The sequence below is a fragment of the Heterocephalus glaber genome, unplaced genomic scaffold (assembly GCF_053883595.1).
Source record: "Heterocephalus glaber isolate CG9 unplaced genomic scaffold, H.glaber_assembly_v1.0 deba00000122, whole genome shotgun sequence".
In the NCBI taxonomy this organism is placed as follows: domain Eukaryota; kingdom Metazoa; phylum Chordata; class Mammalia; order Rodentia; family Bathyergidae; genus Heterocephalus; species Heterocephalus glaber.
The window spans coordinates 4,348,613-4,367,300 of record NW_028258138.1 but is presented as its reverse complement, the minus strand read 5'-3'; the positions used below and the strand labels follow the sequence as shown (position 1 = coordinate 4,367,300).

General features: G+C 43.4%; 1 protein-coding gene across 46 annotated transcripts in view; it reads left to right on the top strand.

Annotated features, from left to right (window-relative positions):
- Window positions 1-18,688, top strand: part of Hsf2bp (heat shock transcription factor 2 binding protein) — a 91,783-nt gene that overhangs the window by 11,974 nt on the left and 61,121 nt on the right. For 44 of the 46 annotated variants that reach the window (XM_087211840.1, XM_021256291.2, XM_087211887.1 and 41 more), the window contains 3 exons: window positions 293-396; window positions 11,110-11,259; window positions 12,929-13,061. In XM_087211840.1, the coding sequence (XP_087067966.1) occupies window positions 293-396; window positions 11,110-11,259; window positions 12,929-13,061 (387 nt within the window). The remainder of the gene's footprint in view (window positions 1-292; window positions 397-11,109; window positions 11,260-12,928; window positions 13,062-18,688) is intronic. The other 2 variants (XM_087211870.1, XM_087211833.1) reach the window with 1 other exon arrangement.

The following is an 18,688-nucleotide window of genomic DNA, read 5'->3' as shown; positions in this document are numbered from 1 at the left end:
GCCTTTAAATAACATGTTCCTGAAGTCTTGAGTACACGTTTGGCAGTAAAGGGAGGCCATCAAAACACGGAGCAAGCAACGAAAGAAGTCTTTTCTCCCCTGGGCTGAAAACTGATAGGAACATAAGAAAAAGAGTTCAAGAGCATTGGTTGTTCAAGGACAGTTAGAAATCAGAAACATGAATATTCTGACCCGAGAAATTGGTCCAGGCTAAGGGAAGACAGGGTAAATGGATGCTTGGGAGAGATTTGTGGTGTATGTCTTCTTGAGTATTGTTATGTCTCTCTTGCAGACTTGGAAATGAAAGAACAAGAATTGGAGCAGCTCAGACTGGACCGCGAGCATTTCAAAGCCCGGCTGGAAACCTTACAGGCTGACAGCGGGAGGGAGAAGGAGGTAGGGCGCCCAGGACAGGCCCTTCAGTGGTATGCAGAGAGCCTTGTCAGTTTGCGGCCTCCGCCCGTCCTGAGCAGCAGGTCTTACGTTCCTTCTCATCCTCAGGAAAGGGTGATTTTAAATGTGTGTATTCTGCATGGTTTGGAAGGTGGACGAGCAGTTGGATTTTGTAATCATTGAGCATGCAGATCGTTCATTTGGTGCGTTTTAATTTTCATATTTTAAAAAGTTCACTCCGAAACATAAAGGCTCATAAGGCACATGATAAAATAAGAATCTGGGGAAAAATATTGTGCACACAATGACTTATATTGGAGCTAGAAGCTAGATACATTAAATCAGAAGTATGTATGATTAATTTGGGTTTTACTGACATTTTAGAAATAACTGATTATATTTTATTTCAATATTAGAAGAGTCTGTTTCTTTGTGTTTTTATATTTTGGGTGACAAATTATTTCCTCTCTGATTCTATAAAACTACATCTAGTATTCTGCCACTTGCAAGATTTGGGGCTCGTTCCAGGCATGGTGGCGCATACCTGTATCCCCAGCAGCTGAGGCAGCTGAGGCAGCTGAGGCAGGAGGGTTGCAAGTTTGAACCCAGCCTGGGCAACTTAGTGAGACACTGTCTCAAAATAAAAAATAAAGGAGCTGGAGATACAGCTCAGTCTATTGGCCCTGTCTTCGATCCCCTATACTAAAACAACTGAAGGACTTGTATATATTTCTGTTTTTGAATAATAAAATGGTCGTTGTAACAACAGCCGCTAGTGTGTGCTGGAGTCTTCTGTGTACCAGCAGGTGGCACAGTGCTGTCCCCGGCTGAAGGCCTGGCCCAGGGTGTGCGGCCTGGTGCTGACCTGCGTCTCACACTGCCTGTCCGTGTGAAAGCAGTCCTGAGTCTCGGTGTCTAGAGAAGGTTTCCAGGGCTGCTGTGCGTGCCGAGCCCCCTACGAAGCCCCACACGGAGGAGCCACACTGTGCACTCTTGAGTTAGGCCGAACACCACCTGCTTCCAGTTGAAACTTAGTTTTGCCATAGTCTGTCTACATCATAATAAACAAAAACGGTTATCTGGGTAGTTTCAGACTAAGCATTTCATGGTCTGAAAGAATCTGACCACCAGGCCAGATGGAATTTGAAAAATGTGACAAGTGCAACCCATTGATCCTGTCCTTCCTTAAATTGCTAAGATATTTTTAAGATTGATGCTTATATTGAGCAGAATTTTAGGTTTCCTTTTTGTAAAATAGTCGGCAAAGGGAAATAGATGTTTTACTGGCATTGTAGATGTAATGCTTAAAAATAAGCCTTGCCAGTAAGTGCCAGTGTCAAAGGATGAAATGACCATGGTAGAGTAGTTCCAACCCTCTGGGGGATTATTACTGCCCTGATACTTTGACTTCAGCTAAAATGTGGGGCTATTTTAGCCTGCACTGTCTTCTGATTGCAGTCAGGTTTCCTATAGAGTCATCCTCCAGGTGGATGCAGATGAAGCCCTACAGTTGGCTGCAGCAAGGCCATTTTTCCCAGGCGGCACTGTTTGCCGTAGCCTTGTCTGTGATCCCTGTCTGGGCCTACATGGATCCCGGGGCAGGACCCTGGAAGCTCATGTTAGACTTGAGGAACTGGGGTCCTGGATTAGAGTATTGCCAGTACATACTTCCATGGCCCACAGGAAGTCAGGAATCAGTGTGGCAGAGGCTTCGTCCCCGGCTGTGATGGAGCTGATTCTCCTTCCTCACTTGGCCCTGCAGCTGGGTCAGTCCAGGAGGCGAGTCAGGACTGGATGTCTGCTCATGCTGTGCGGAGCTGCCCAGGAAAGGCCCTGGCAGGAGCCGCCTTTGAACCCTGGAAGAAAGGACCCTCCTCCGTGGCCCAGGCGCAGCTGTCACAGCACTGGATGTTTTGGAAGGACTTGGCTGCCACTGGAGGGTTTGACGCTCATCTTCACAGAGCGTCCTCGCCAGGAGCGTGTCTGTGCTGGCCGAATCTGCTGAGAGTCAGCGAGGTCACAGATAGCGTGATACAATCAGAAGGGTTCACCTGTCTTCTCTCTGGGAGCTGCTGTCCCGGGCTCACCACTCCAGGGCTCTCTGGTTCCATGCACCTTCCACTCAGGAAACCAACTGGGATGCCAACTGCCTGGTTTCTGCTGTCTGTATTTTTATTTTCTGTATTTTGATTTATTAGGAAAGAACTGCTACTTTTATGATAATAAAAGGGAAGTTGTTGCCAACATTAGTACAATGTTTCAAGAAACTTTGTAAAAAAAAATTAACTCATAGTATAGTTCAGCTAAAATCAGAAATAAACTATAAATTTTGAAGAAATCTTGAAAGTTTTGTGCTTCATATCCTATTGTGTATGAGTGTTCACTTCAAATAGGGAAAAATCCCAGGGTTTGACTGTTGCTTCTTTACAACAGCCTTATTGAGGTATATTTTGTATACTACCAAATTCTCTTGTAAAGTTTGATAATTTTTAGAAATTTCATACAGCTGTACAGTTATCCCATGCATTTTGGTGGGGTTTTTTTTGTTTGTTTGGGGTTTTTTTTTAGTGCTGGGGATTGAACTCGGGACCTTGCACTTGTGAGGCAGGCAGCAGAACCACTGAGCTAAATCCCTGGCCCCTGCTGGGGTTTTGTTGTTGTTGTTAGCATGTTTTTGAGGGAGCTGGAGATATACAGTACTTTAGTGGCAGAATGCTAGCCAGTGTATGTGAGGCCTAAGGTCAGTTGCCAACACTGCAAAGAAAAAATTAAAAAGAAAAATACTTACAGATTCACAGCAATTGCAGAATTGCAGGAACCTCAGGGAAGTTCCTGGTACCCTCCACCCAATATCCCTCAGCGAGAGCTTCCATAACTATAAAAAAGTCAAAAATTGGCACTGGTACAATCCAAAAGGCTTATTCAAGCTCACAAATGTTAGCCGGACTTCTATGTATTTTATCGCTTTGTATGCACTCATTTGTGTGTGTGTGTGTGTTTATTTGCACATGTGTTCATAGTCTGTATAGTTGTTGGTTGTTTTTTTTACCATACTGTATTACCCAGTAATTGAACTCTCAGGCATTTATCCAGAGAAATGAAAACACATATTCACACAAGCAAGTGTTCATAACAGCAGCAAAAAACTGAAAACAATTTGATTTGTATGTTCTTCAAGAGACAGTGGCTAAACAAACAGTGATACACCTACCCCACAGAACACTACACAGCAGTAAAAAAGAAAGAACAATCGATGCATGCAAAAATGTGGATGGAAAGGGTGATCTCAAAATGATAAGCAATACAAGAAATTGCAAGACTGTTCCCCAGAGTGACAATCCCCCATTCTGCATTTGTTCTAGCAATATATGAATGATCCACCTTCTCCATACCCTACCTACCATGTGGTGGTATCACTATATTTTATCTTAGAATTTGTTTCTCTACTTTAAGATGAGTCACCCTGTGTTCTCCAGGCTGATTTTTGACTCCTGCCTCAGCTTCCCAGGTGGCTGGGACTAGAGGCATGCGCCATCATTTCTGGCTTTTTATTCAGTTATTCTGATAGATGCGATGTGGTTTTAATTTGCATCTTCCTAGTAGCAAATGAACATCTTTTTGCATGCCTTTTTGCTGTGTATCTTCTTTTGTGAAATACCTGTGTCTTTTACCAGTGTTCTGATTAGATTTTTTTTGTTTGAGTTTTTGATATAAATCCTTTGTGAATATGTGGTTTTCAGATATTTTCTCTCAATCTGTAGCTGATCTTTTCATCTTCTTCACAGATTCTTTCATAGAGAAAAAGTTTTAAATGTTGATGAAGAGTCCAGTTTATTTTCCCTTTCATAAACTCTAGTTTTGATGTGATGTGTAAGAACTTTTCAGGTAGCTCCAGATCCCATAGAGATTTTTCGTGTTTCCTTTTCTTCCTAATGGTTTTATAGTTTCCCGTTTTACAGTTAAGTCTAATCCATTTGAGTTCATTTTTGTTAAGCTGTGAGGGTTAAGTCCAAGTTAATTGGAGGGGGGATGCCAGTAGTGGTTCAGCCACTCTAGCACTTTTCGCTGAAAAGAGTATCTTTCCATCCTTGAATTGCTTTTACATTTTTGTAAAGATTAGCTGAGCAGGGCCGGGGATTTAGCTCAGTGGTTTTGCCGCCTGCTGTGCAAGCACAAGGACCCGAGTTCGATCCCTGGTACCAAAAAAAAAAAAGATTAGCTGAGCATCTTGGCCTGAGCCTTCTCTGAGCTCTCTGCTGTGGTCCATTTGCTTGCCCTTCCATCAGTTCTGCACTGTCTTGATTACTATAGGTATGAAGTACATCTTTATGGTGGGTAGCGTAATTCTTCCCATTTAATCTTTTTTGTAACATTGTCTTAGCTGTATTACAGCCTTTGTTTTTTTCCACATACATTATAGGATAAGTTTGTCAGTGCCTCAAAAGTACCTTGCTGGGAATTTGATCAGAATTGTGGTATATCTATAGATCAGTTTGTGGAGAATTGTTATCTTTTCTGTGTTGAATCTTTGATTCATGAATATAGCCTGTCTCTTCGTTTGACTTTGATGTCTTTCACCAGCAGTTTAATTATCACAATACAGATCCCATACATGTTGTGTTGTATTTTTCTCCAAGTACTTCATTTTCTTTGGAGTAATTATAAATGGTATTGTGCTTTTAATTTTGGTTTCCACTTTTTTTGTTATTAGCATACAGAAATGCAATTGCTTTTTGTGTGTTTTTCCTGTGACTTTGCTGGACTTGCCTGTGAGTTCTAGGAATTTTCTTGTAGATTCCTCATCAATAATTATGTCTCTATGGGCCGGGGATTTAGCTCAGTGGTTCTGGCGCCTGCCTCCCAAGCTGAGGACCCAAGTTCGATCCCCAGTACCCAAAAAAAAAAAAAATAATTATGCCTCTACAAATAGGAATATGTAGTTCTAATTCTTCACACTGCTCTGTATACCCATCTTTCTCATCTATTATTGTGCTGCCTGAAAATGCTAGTACTGTGTTGAACAAGAAGGATGAGATTGGAGCCTTGACTTTTTTCTGATTTTAGGGAAAAGCATTTGATGTTTCAGCATTAACTATGATTTTAGCCATTTGAGGAACTCCCTCTCTATTCCTAGTTTGCTGAGATTTTCTTTTCTTAGTCATTTTCATCTCACTAGGACACAATACCCAACACCCACAACTTAAAGGAGGAAAGATTTATTTTGACTCAGTTTAGTCCATAGTAAGCTGGCTCTAAGGCAGAAATGGCATGGTAGAAGGGCTTGGGTGGAGGAAAACTGCTCACATCATGGTGACCAGGAACCAGAGAGGGAAGGGAGGAGCCAGGGAGGCAGATACACCCTTCTAGAGATACAGTATATCCTTCTAGTCACATTCCCCCAGTGAACTGCCTCTAATCAAGTCCCACCTCCTAACAGCACATTAGCTCTAAACTTATCTGTGGATTAATCCATTGATGAGTACCATTCTCCATGATCCAGTCACCTTCCAAAAGCCCTACCTCCAAACACAAGAGGCTCTGGGGGAACATTCCAGATGTAAACCATCACATTCTGCCTGGCCCCCAAAAGACTCATGTGCATCTCTTTATACAAAATGCATTTAGTTCATCTCTAAGAGTTACCAGAGTTTAAACAGTTCCAGCATTACTACAAAACTCAAGTCCAAAATATCCTCTAAGACTCAAGGCAAACTCTTAGCTGTGGCTTGTATAAAAATCAAAAAGTTAAACACTGTGGATATACAGTGGGCACAGGGTAAACATTCCCATTCCAAATGGGAGAAAGGGGTATAGAAAAGCAGGCAGACATTAAATCCTGTAGTTCTGTGTCCAGCACCCTGGGCAAGTTGTGGCAAGATATGTACTCCAGACAACTTGGGCAGCCCCACACCTGTGGCATTCTGGTTGTAGCTCTTATGGCCTCTCTCATAGGATGGCTTTGCTCACTGCCTGCTGCTTTCTTTAGCAGATATTCTACATTCCTGGCACCTCCAACTTCCTGGGGTCTCCACTGCACCTTTGGCTTCAGTGTCACAACGTTACACACTGTCTTCTCAGGGCCACACTTCCTGGCCTCCTAGGCCTTCTTCTGAAATCTGGTTGGAATCCTTCTTGATTCCACTCTTGCATTCTGCATGCCTATAAAAGTAGTGCCTTGTGGATGACACCAAGGCCTGCCACCAGCTTGAGCAGTAGCCAGATCCCCTTGGATCATGGCTGAAGAGGCCTCTGAGTGCCTCAGTGGCTGAGCACTGTGAAATGAATCATGGGGAAGCAATTTCCTAGGCAGCCTTTGTGGAGCAGGGTGCCCTGGTGCTCTCTTCTCAAAGCAGACTTTCACTTGCACCCTTCACCTTACAAAAGGCAGTCATGCTGATTCCTGAGATGCCCTCACACCATCTTTCCTATTGTCTCCATGCAGTTCTTTTTTTTTTTTTTTCTTCTTGGTACTGGGGATTGAACTCAGGATCTTGCGCTTTCCAGGCAGGTGCAGTGAGTGCCACTGACCTACATCTTGGCTTTTTTTTTTCCTTATTTTCTTTTTTCTTTCCTGTACCAGGGATTGAACTCAGGACCTTGAGCTTTCAAGGCAGGCATGGCACCACTGAGGTAAATTCCCAGCCCTCCATGCAATTCTTGACTTTTATTAATGCTAATCTTTCAGCAACAGGGAGGAGACATAAAAAGAATTCAAATGTGTTATATACATGTACCAACGCCTCATGATGAATACAATCAAAAGATACTGCAGACGTACTACTAATAATAAAAATTTTAAAAATCTTAACAGTGTTCTTCTTTGCTCTGACTTTGCAGGCACTTCTTTTCTGACAAAACTAAAAACTTTTTAGAGCTTTTTTGCTCCTGATTCTCACAGCAGAGCTTGCTAAAAGGAGCAACTATTACCCATGCCACAGCCTGAATATTCAAGGTGCCTTGAAGTTTTCTCTACCAGATTAATTTGCTGCCCTTAATCCTAGTCTCCTGCAAAGTCTCAGGACATAAGCCAAATGTAGGCAGATTTTTCTGCCAGAGCTAACACACATGGTCTTGAGTTCACCTGCCAGCTGAGTCCTTGCTCCCAACATAAACCTCCTGGTCCTGGTCTTTACTATCTGTATTCTGGTCTTTGTGGCCCTGATCAAAATCTCCCATCAAGCTCAACTGACACCATTCTAGGGCTTCTCTCTATCTAGCATCTCCAAGACTTTCCAAACTCCTCCCACAAACCAGTTACAAAGGCTTCTGAACCATATGGTCAAGAAGTCACAGCAAAAACCCCACTCCTGGTACAAAAATCTATATTAGTTAGGTTCTGTAGAGGAACAGATTAGGGATTTATTAGATAGCTTGCAGGATTAGAGACAGAACAGTCCCAGTGACTGTCTGCCAGATCAGAGACGCCAGAATTCAAAATGGTTGTCTGCTCACTAGAGAGCTGGAAGATCCTGTAGCAATTGAGGAGCAACCTGGAAGCTCTCTGTAGAGTCTCCAGTGTGAGTCTGTGCTAGAAAGACAAAGAGCCTGCATTGGAAGGCTGAAGACTATGCTGGAAGGAAGGGTAAAGGAACTGGAGACCAGTGTCCAAAGGCAGTGGCAGAGAAGAGTTCCTTCAAAAAAACGACACTTCTTTTTTCTTTCCCTTTTGTTCTGTCCAAGCTATAAGCCTGTTTATTGGTGCTGCTCACACCCAGGGTGGATCTAACCACCCGTCCTCAGCTTACTGGCCTACATTTCAGGCACTCAAAAACACACCCAGAATTTACTATAATCTATAGGCTGTTCTTACTCGAGTTGATACATCACAGTTAATGATCACAGTGAGTGGGTGTTGGATTTTGTCCAATTAGGTTTTAAAATATTTCTGTAACATATCTCTTTGTAGTTAGTCTCTGCTCTATTTCTCAGCCCTAGGCAACCACTGATCTACTTTTTGTCTCTTTAGATTCGCCTTTTTGGAATATTTTGTAGAAACAGAATCATGCAACATGTAGTCTTTTGTGTCTAGCATAATTTTTGTTAGTTTGCTTGTTTTTGAGACAGAATCTTGCTATATAGTCCGGGTTGGCCTTGAACTCACTATGTAGCCCAGGATGGCCTTAAACTCACAGTCCTTCTGCCTCAGCCTCTCAAGTGCTGGGATTATAGGTGTGTGCCACCATGCCCAGCTAGCATAGTATTTTAAAGGTTCATTATGGTATAGTAAATATCAGTTGTTCATTTTTATGTCAAAATAATATCCCATCATACAGATAAATCACACTTTATCCATTCCCTGGTTGTTGGACATTTAGAATATTTTCAGTGTTTGAACAGTGCCACTTGAACATTCATGTACAAATGTTTGTGTGGACTTGTTTTCATTCTTCTTAGGGTGATTTCTAGGAATGAAATTGCTGGGTTTTCAGTGTAGTTTGCTTTCTGAGAAACTGTCAAATTGTTTTTCAAAGACAGTGTGACATTCCCCATTCCACCCAGCACTGTATGAGGGTCCCACCTTAGATTAAACTATTTGGGTAGATTTTCCCCGTGACTAATTATTATGTTGAGCATCTCTTCATGTATATATTATTTCTTCTTACATTTTCTTTAGTAGAATACCTATTCAGGCATTTGTCCTGTTTTCAATCAGTTGTTTTATTGAATTTTAAGTTCTTTATATGATCTGGGGGAAAAGTCCTCTTAAAGATATAGTCACCCCTCAGTGTCTGAGGGGAATCCATCCCAGGATCTATATGGAAATCTTTTGGTGCTCAAGTTACATATATGAAATGCTGTAGCATTTGCATGTAACCTATGTATATTCTGCCATATATTGGCAATCAGAATTTCTAGATTGTGTATAATACATAATACAATGTAAATGTTGCAGAAGGGGTTATTACATTGTATTGTTTGGGACTATTTGACAAGACAAAAAAGTATCTATATATTTAGTGCAGATAGAATTTTTTTCCTGAATATTTTCAATCTTTGTTGAATCAGTGATTTGGAACATGCAGATATGTAGGACAGACCATATGTGATTAGAAATAGTTACTCTTAGTGTGTGGCTTGTCTTTTAATTTTTTCAGTGATGTCTTTTGAATAGTCAATGTTTGACTTTTGGTGAAGTTCAATTTATTAACTTTTTAAATGGGTCATGATTTTGTTGTGATACGTCTAAGAAATCTTTGCCTAATCCGTGGTCACAAAGATTTCCTTTGAAAAGTTTTATGTTAAAGTGTATGATTCAATTTTAGTTAATTTTTTTGCATATAAATATATAGTTTTTGCAGAAGTTGTTTGAAGACTAATGTTTTTCCATTGAATTACCCTGGGACTTTTGTTAAAAATCACTTGACATAAATGTTAGTGTTTGAGCCAGGCTTGATGGTACACACTTGTAATCACAGCACTCTGGAAGGCTGAGGAGAATTGCAAGTTTGACCCCAGCCTGGGCAACTCAGCAACTTAGTGAGAACCTGTCTCCAAAATTAAAAACATTTTTAAAAGGGCTGAGGATGAAGCCCAGTGCAAATGCCTTGGATTCAACCCCCATACCAAAAAGAAAAGGAAGAAAAAACTCAAGTGATTCACTTATTTACACATCTGTCCTAATGCCAGTACCACACTGGTTTGCATTCTATAGCTTTATAATATGTTTCATTTTGTGTTAATAAGGCAGTGCTGGCCCTCAAGCATTGCTACTTTTCAGACTTTTTTGGATATTTTGAATATTTTGCATTTCTGTATGAATTTTATAGTTACATTATCACTTTGTACAAAAAAACCTATTGAGATTTACAGGAAATGCTGTCTTCTTCCAAGGGCATTTCAGGTACTTCAGTACTAGTTGGGGAAGTTAGGAGGCCCCCCTCACCCCCAGGCCCCCTAAAGGTAAATCCTTGAGGTGTGCTCTCATGATCAGAGGCTGTCAGGAGGGCAGCTCCTTGTCTTTCTGCTTAAAGAGAAGCTGGCAGAGACTTGCCTAGCTTCAGGTGTTCTCAGAGGCTGCAGGAGGAGGTGAGAACCTTACACTGTGCCAGGGTTTGCATGGGACTCCACCTCCACATTCCTCTTGCCCTTGCACTTAGCTTTCCTCCCTGGTCTTAGTTCTGAGTCTCATGCCTTGTTTAGCTTTGCAGGTGCATATTTAATATTTATCCACACTTTTGACCATATTCTCATGCGGATTTGAGGGTTTGTTTATCTAAAAGAAGTCTTTGTACGGCACTTCTTTCTCTCAGATCCTGTGGGGAGTCTGGGTGCCTTTATTCTGTGTCTGCCTCCAACCCATGGTGTTTGGATAATGGGGGGAGCCATGCAGAAGCAGAAATGCTGTCCTGTGTGTGGATTGTGTTTTTATTTGCTGCTTTGCTCAGGAGTCCCTGTTGGTGCTTTTCCAGGGGTGGCCACTTGGCACTTGAGATGCCTCCTGTTTTGACTTTAAATTGGATGGATTCAGATCTTTGGAGTTATCTGTAAGCCATAATGTAGCTGTATCTTCTTCTCCAGGACTCTGGGGTCTACTTTTTAGATATGGATTATGGCGCTCTAAGAAATGGCTTTCTTTTGCATCTACATTTCTGTATTTTTGCAGCTACAATTCTGCATGCATCTTTTTTTAAATATCTCAGTGAAAGGGGAGATGTAATAGAGATATCTAAAGGTCCAGTAGTATCTTTCTCTGATTTTATTTTGTTGTGAATTTAGGAGAAACTGGCCCTTCGACAGCAGCTTAATGAAGCAAAGCAGCAGCTCTTGCAGCAGGCAGAATACTGTACAGAAATGGGAGCAGCCACCTGCACCCTGCTGTGGGGCGTCACCAGCAGTGAGGAGGTCGTCAAAGCCATCCTGGGAGGAGTAAGCATGCCCAGCAGCTCTCCGGATGCTGCCGACCGACGTAGCTTGGCGCTGCAGCATGTCTGCTAAGGCTTCAGTCTGAGTCCATGTCTTGGTATCCGTTTGCTTTAGTTCATTCCTCAGACTGTCTGTCAGCAGACACCTACCGTGCATGGCCCTCTGTAACCTGGTGCTTGGGGATGCAGTAGGTCCTTTGTCTTCCAGCACCCACAGGTATTTGCAGATCTGTCACCACTTCGGTATTACCAAACTCATGTATGCAAAGAGTTTAACATGCTTCAATCTCATGGCTAATGTAATACAGTACTTAATTTTTTGGGTGCTGTATGTTCTTTAACCGTTGTGCATGTGCATACATGTATTTATGTATTGGGGAACGTCCCAGAAGGGAAGGGATTTGAAATGGGCCTTGATGAACAGGATAAGAGCAGAATTTTGGAGGATTCACCTGACAGTGAGTGAGGCAAGATCAGAATGTGGGGGTGAGGCTATTGTGACTGGACAGGAAGACCGGCTCAGCGCCCTGGAGGGGAGACAGGAAAGAAGGGCACATGTGACGCCCAGGCAGCCGAGGCAGATGTGGTGATGGGTGGGGCTGACTGCTGAGGAGAGAGAGGAGCCCCAGACCGGTTTGACCCTGGGAGAGAGGTGGACGTGGAGGGAGTGGATGTGAGGAGGCAGATGTTGGCAGGAAACAGGTGGTGGATTTCTTCTCACTTATAGAATAGTTGTGTTTGACTTTAGGTGAGAGGTCTAAGTGTATTTTTAAAGACTCTGAGCTTTACTGAGGTATAATTTCCGTCCTGTAGAGTTCACCCACTGTAAGTACAATTCAGTGGTTTTTAGCAAATTTCTAGGGTTGTGAAACCATCACTACAACCCAGTCTTCTATTTCTGTTATCAGGAAGTGCCCTTCTGCCTTTTCTAAGTGTGTGCTTGCTTGCTTGCTTTTCTTTCTTTTCTTTCCTTTCTTTCCTTCCTTTCTTTCCTTTCCTTTCCTCCCTCTCTCTCTCTCTTTCTTTCTTTCCTAAAATAGGCCTTGGTTTTACAGTTCTCTTCAGAACCCTAATACCCTCAAGTAAGTTACACAGAGGTTCTGCAAATGTGGAAAGTTTTTGCCAAATAATGAGGATTTAAACTGCCAGAGGAGCCTATTTACGGTGTCTCTTTCACATGTTGTGGTTTCAGTTAAGATTTTCTTGAACAAGATCTGCTAAAGGTTTGAAAATCTCTAAAACATATAACTTGTATTTTCTAGTGTATTTCTATTATATTTTTATGTTAGTGTATCCCAGTACTTCCATCATTGTATAAATCTGTCCTCTTTTATTACATATGTGGACAGACCAGACAGACATGAGTATATCCATTCCGAGGGTAGTTTCTCTTGTTCCTATGTGCCCCAAGCTATTTTCTCTGATCTCTCAATGGGAACTTGTATGGAGAAATAGATTTTTAAGTATTCCTTTTATAATCAAAACCAGAGTCTTTTTTTTTTTTTTGTACTGGGGATCAAACTCAGGACCTTGCGCTTGTGAGGCAGGCGCCGGAACCACTGAGCTAAATCCCCGGCTCAAAACCAGAGTCTTTCTTCTGTATCCTGTACTTTTAAAACACTTCTACACTGTACCTGTGAAAAGTTGTGACACTTCCATTTTCAAACTTTCAGGATAAAGCTTTGAAGTTTTTCAACATCACTGGCCAAACGATGGAGAGTTTTGTGAAGTCACTGGATGGGGATGTCAAAGAGCTTGATTCTAATGAGAATCAGTTTGTTTTTGCTTTGGCTGGAATTGTAACAAGTAAGTTACCCTCAAATGTAGTGGCTGTTGTATGGAGCAGTGATTACCCAGTGTGTATGTAAACATCTCTCAGGAATGTTTTCAGATATTGGTGGTGAGTCTCACCCTGGAGAATCTGACTCCAGAGATCTGGGATAGGTACCAGGTGTGTGTATTTTAGAAAATCACCCCCAAGGGATTCTGATAAATATCAGTTATGAAGAATGACTGGTCTAAAGGGAGCACAAGTTAGTTTGCTTGTTCTAATTGGTTATGAACATCAATAGGAGTCAAAAAGCAAAGCAAAACTGTAAATTTCACTGCTTATTACTTGGAATCATTGTCATTTTACTAATGTCTAGCTAAAGAAAAGCCTTAAGTTAGGCTTAAACTGAGCTCCTGTTTTAAAGAATTCTAAAAATTTAAATTGTCTTTTTAGTAATTTTATTCTGAAAGCTTAAAAGCCGAGCTTTTCTCTGAGAGTTAGGATAAGATTCCGCAGCAAAACCATTGGGAAACCCTGGGATTTAATGGTCTCCTAGTGTGCTGAGAGGTGGTCTGTACCGCTGTCACCAGCTAGTGCTGGCTCTCACGTCACTGAAAATGGAAATTAAAAGGGAGGCTTTCAGCATGAATTTATAGGCTAGAGCTGTAACTAGCAAGTAAGAAAACAAAAGGGAGTATAGCTCTGACAAAGGTCAAGCTGGTCCCCTAACAAAAGAAAAAGAAGGTAAAAAATGGCTTCCATTTGAAAACTGAAGGGGGCACAGGACTGAGGAGGGAATCAGACTGGCCCTGCAGCCAAGGAGTGGGCCGCAGTTTATGGGGGCTGTGGTGGGCTGGGGGCTGGTTGATGTCCTCTCGGGGTTGGCTTTCCTTACAGCATGATAATCGCTCTTGCTTGGAGCAGTTCAGGGTGCTGGGGTCCAAGGTGACCTCAGGCTCAGGGCACTGGAGACAGCTGGGTGTAGCTGAATGTTCTTGCAAAAGATCTCTTATCTTGGTGGTGGGGGAAGTCTCGAAGGGGGATGAGACAGGCTAGGGAAATTTAAGGGTAATAAACCTTGCCCTGCCAAATTTCCCTAAATGATTAACATACCTGTATCCAAAGTGTTAAGGTGATAAAGGCCACAAAATGAACTCAGACTTTGTTCTGTTTTTAGTTACCTATTGGACATCAGTAGGCCCAAGTGAAGAGTCACGGCCTTCAGTAAAACAACAAGAACAAAACGTGCTTTTAAGTCCCTGATTGCCTCAGAAGGAAACACAGATGGTGCTGTTAATAGGGAGCAGGTTTGGGCCTGGGGTTGGTTTGTCCTCTGTCTCTGAGGCCCGTGTCACTGGTGAGCATTGATGCTCTGTGTGAGTCTACGTATACTTCTGCAATTGTTACCTTCTCACATTGACCTTCATCCGTGCCATATCCCATGCTACTCCTAGGGTAATTTCCTGCTGTTAAAGAGAGGGAAAAATTCTGCTTTCCTCTCAGCATTCTTCTTCTTTTCCTGAAATCCTAATGGGGCAGGTGCTGTGTAGACATTTAAAAAATGATCCTTTAAAAATTGGCGGTATGTTTTGCGGGTTGGGTGCTGAGATCACAGTGACCTCTGGAGGGCCTGGCGTGGCCTGGCACGTGCTTTGTCAGTGCAGAACAGCTCTCCTGTTTTTATCGAGGCACCTGTAGCTAAACAGGCTGAAAGCTTCCCTTTAGGTTTGAAGGCTGTAGTTTTTCCGTGCCCCACCCCTGCTGTGGTATTTAACCCCAGGCCCTCTCTTGTGCCTATTAAGCAAATGTTCTACCACTAGTCTACGTCCCCAGCCCTTTTTATTTTATTTTTTTGAGAAGGGTCTGGCTAAATTCCTAGAACTTGTAATCTCCCTGCCTCAGCCTCATGAATAGCTGGGATTACAGGCATGTGCAACCATACCTGGCTGAAGGCTGTTTTTAACTGAAGACATTTGTTTTTTTTTTTTTTTTCTTACAGTGCTAGGGATGAAACCCAGCTCGCACTCAGCTACATCCCCAGCCCATTTTTAAATTTTTATTTTGAGACAGATTCTCCTTAACTACTAAATTGCCCAAGCCGAGCTCCAACTTTCGATCCCCTGGCTCAGCCTCAGCTGCAGCCTCCCAAGTGCTGGGGTTACAGGTGTGCACTGCCACGCCTGGTGGCATTTGCAGATTTGATGATTGGGTTTTCTCTGCACATGACCCAAAAGATTCATAAGCTATGTCACTTTGCTGAGTGGTGATTTTTTTTTTTTTCTCAATAGTGGGGCTTAAACCCAGGAACAAACATACTAGGTAGGCACTCTGCCATTGAGGTATATCCTTTTTATACATTTTTATTATTTTGAGATAAAATTTCTGTGTTGCCCAGGCTGGTATCAAACTTTCGATCATCCTGCCTCAGCCTCCTGAGTAGTTGGAGTTACAGGTGTGCACCACCACATTCAGTTTGAGTTGTAAATTTGAAATGCTTGAATTGTGAGGAGACTGCAGCTGGCGGGGTGGAGCTAGCCTGTTGCCTAGCATCCAAGCTCAGTGTGGCTTTGTTTTCCACTGCCTGTGTTAGCTTCCATGAGACATGGACTCCTGAGGAGTTGGAGCGTGAGGACTTCATTGTGCGTGAGTGAGTCTAACTGAGACCTTTCACACTCATGCGGTGCATTTTCACAGTGCTGATTCACAGAAACATCTCAGATACTGGGTCTGTCCTGTGGGGACGGGCAGCTCGGTGGAAACCACGGTGCAGGAGTCTTGCGGCTCTTCTTCCTTCTGAAACGGGTGCTTTACATTTACAGTGTGTTCACCCTAGCAGTGAGTTTCGCACCTGTTTGCCACTGTAAGTTATGACGGATGCATCTCACCGTGTGATGCAGTTAGGGTGTGAAACTCCCACTCGCCTCCTCCCTCCTCTTCTCGCCTGTCCCTTCTCTGCCGTCAGCCCTGCGGGACCCTGCCCTGGTGATGTGTGAGGCGTTTTAGCTGCATTTTTCTTGCTGACTTGTGTGGCATCACACATCTGCCCCAGGTGCATGTGTACCCGTCCCTTCTTATCTTAGTTGCTCCATAGCCAGCCTCAGCTGTCTGTGTTCAAGAAAAGTTGTGATTTTGTAAATTATCCACCCCTTGCCCAGGGGAAGAAGGAGTAGCTCTTTCCAGCTTATTGCATCCTAAGCAAAAACTGAAGTCAAAATTCTTACTCATCCCTAGTCTCTTCTTTTGCTTTCTTTTTTTAAATGACAAGAGTCTTGCTGTGTAGTCCAGCTTTGAACTCACAATCCTCCTGCCTCAGCCTCCCAAGTGCTGGACAGAGTCACTGTTCTTTTGGTTTTGTTTTGTTTTTTTGGTACTGGGGATCGAACTTGAGACCTTGTGCTTGCAAGGCAGGCACCAGAACCACTGAGCTAAATCCCGGCCCTAAGAGTCCCTATTCTTATAGGCTAGTGTAGCACAGAGGGTCTGGATTTCAGGTCCAGTTAGTCTGCTTGTTCTTATCTGCATGGTGGAATGGAAATAACCTGCTCTAATGACCTTATGTATTAGTCAGGCTTTGTCTCTGTGACAGATTACCTGACATACACAACTGAAACAAGGAAAGGATTTGGTGTTTGTTTGGTTGGCCCCAAATAGGAACGTCTTGGTGGAGGGGCATGGTAGAGGAAGGCTGCTCACCTCATTGCAGCCAGGAGGCAGAGAGGGTTGGAGAAACGCTAGAGGAGGGAGGAGCACAGGACGGGAATATACCCTTCCAGGCTACACCTCAGTGACCGCCCTCCTCCAGCCGGGCCTTGCCTGCTAATCCCAGTCCACCAGAAACCCCCCCGTTGATCTAATCACCTTCCAGAGCTTTACACATTGTGAACATCCTACTGCACTGTGGCAGGTGAGCGCACGTGGCAAAGGGAAGTATTGTTCAGTATAGGAGTGGGGTTTTCATCGGGTTGGTAAGAGGGCAAATAAAGAGTGGTGTGTTGGTTTAGGTTTGCTGGAGGAACAGAACCGATAGAAAAAGAATATGTAATTAGGCAGAAGGATTTATTAGAGGCCCTGTCAGAGGCAGGAGAGTCCGCTGTGGCTATGTGCTGAGAGCCACTGGATCCTGTAGCTGCTCAGTTCGAGAGGCTGGAAGCCACAAAACAAAAGGGATCAAGGGTGCTCTGCAAATCCAAGACTGATGGTCTGGGTGTGTCCTGGAGAGTTTCTGGTGTGAGTCTACATTGAAGGATGAAGGAGCCAGATTGGAGTCTGAGGTCCACAGGCAATGGCAGTAGCAAAAGACACACCTGCTCGAGAAGAATGGAGCTTTTCAATGCAGGCTCACCTCCTCTTTCTCCCCTATCATTCCATCCAGCTGCAAGCTTATTGGATGGCACCACCCACAATGGGGTTGGCCTTCTCCCTCATTTGCTAGACTGCATGCCAATCATCTCTGAAAACACCCTCACAGACACGCCTCGAAGCTTGCTTTACTAACTTGCTCGGTGTTTCTTAATCTAGTCAAATTGACAGTCACCATAATGGTGACAAATGGAAAAGAAGATGATAAATTTTTATTACAGTCCTTTAAAGAGTAATTTGCTTAGCTTGCAAGTGGAAAGCCGATTTTGAAACAGTTTTTCTGCTCCTGGATGATTTAAAAGTCATAATTGTACTTTTTACCTCTTATTTCTGGTTTTTACATTCAAATAACATTCAGTAAATATTGCAGCATCAATATTACTTTATGATGGTTGATAATTTGGGGGCAGGACTGGGTCTGCTTTTGTCTTCCATGAACCTTTCTAGTTGCCAGTGGAGCCCCTTTGTGTCAGTTTCTATCCCTTCTCCTGGCCACCACAACCCCAGGCACTCAGGCCATCACAGGAGAGCAGCGTGTGGTGCAGAGCGAAGACAGCATAGAACTTGAGGCACTGTGTCCAGCGCTGCTTCTGCCACTGACCAGCCCTGTTTTCACACATATGTGATGTTTAGTTTCATCTTCTGAGAAGAATCTCAGGCACTGGATGATTCTGGTCTGACCCGGCCATGGAATTGTATGGTTCTGTCTGCCTGTGCAGGAAGGAGGGCCACGTTTTGAACTTGGACCTGTAGGTCCCCTGGTGTCAGATGGTCTGAGTCTGCAGAGAGGAGTTCATGGATAGGCACTAAGACTTCCTGCCTTTGGCTGTTGCAGATCATGCTACTGTGGATACCCGTGTGCACGTTTCTGTGGGAGTCTGTGTTTCAGCTCTCTTGGGTGTACACCTGGGCGTGGAGTAGCAGGGTCCTGTGATAACTGCAGCTAACGTGTTGAGGAACGGCCAGGCTGTTCTCCACGATGGCTCCACCATCTTGCATCCTGCTGGCTACTTTCTCTGTGTCTTTGAAAAGGGAGTCTTTCTAGGCACGGGGGCATATTGTTGTTGTTAGTTGGTTCTTGGAGCTTCCATTTGGTTCTCATGCCACTCTGACCCCAGAGAGATCATCAGGGATTGTCAGGGTTCTCACGACTGTCTGTGGACCTCCTGAAAGTGAGGTGGATGTGTAGAGAGCTGGTTTTCAGTTCCAGCACTGTTGGCACCGCTTCCTCCTGTGTTGTCTCGGAATCATCTGTTGGGTTGTCTGTCTGCCCACAGAAGCACGTTAGACTGGGTAGCAGAGT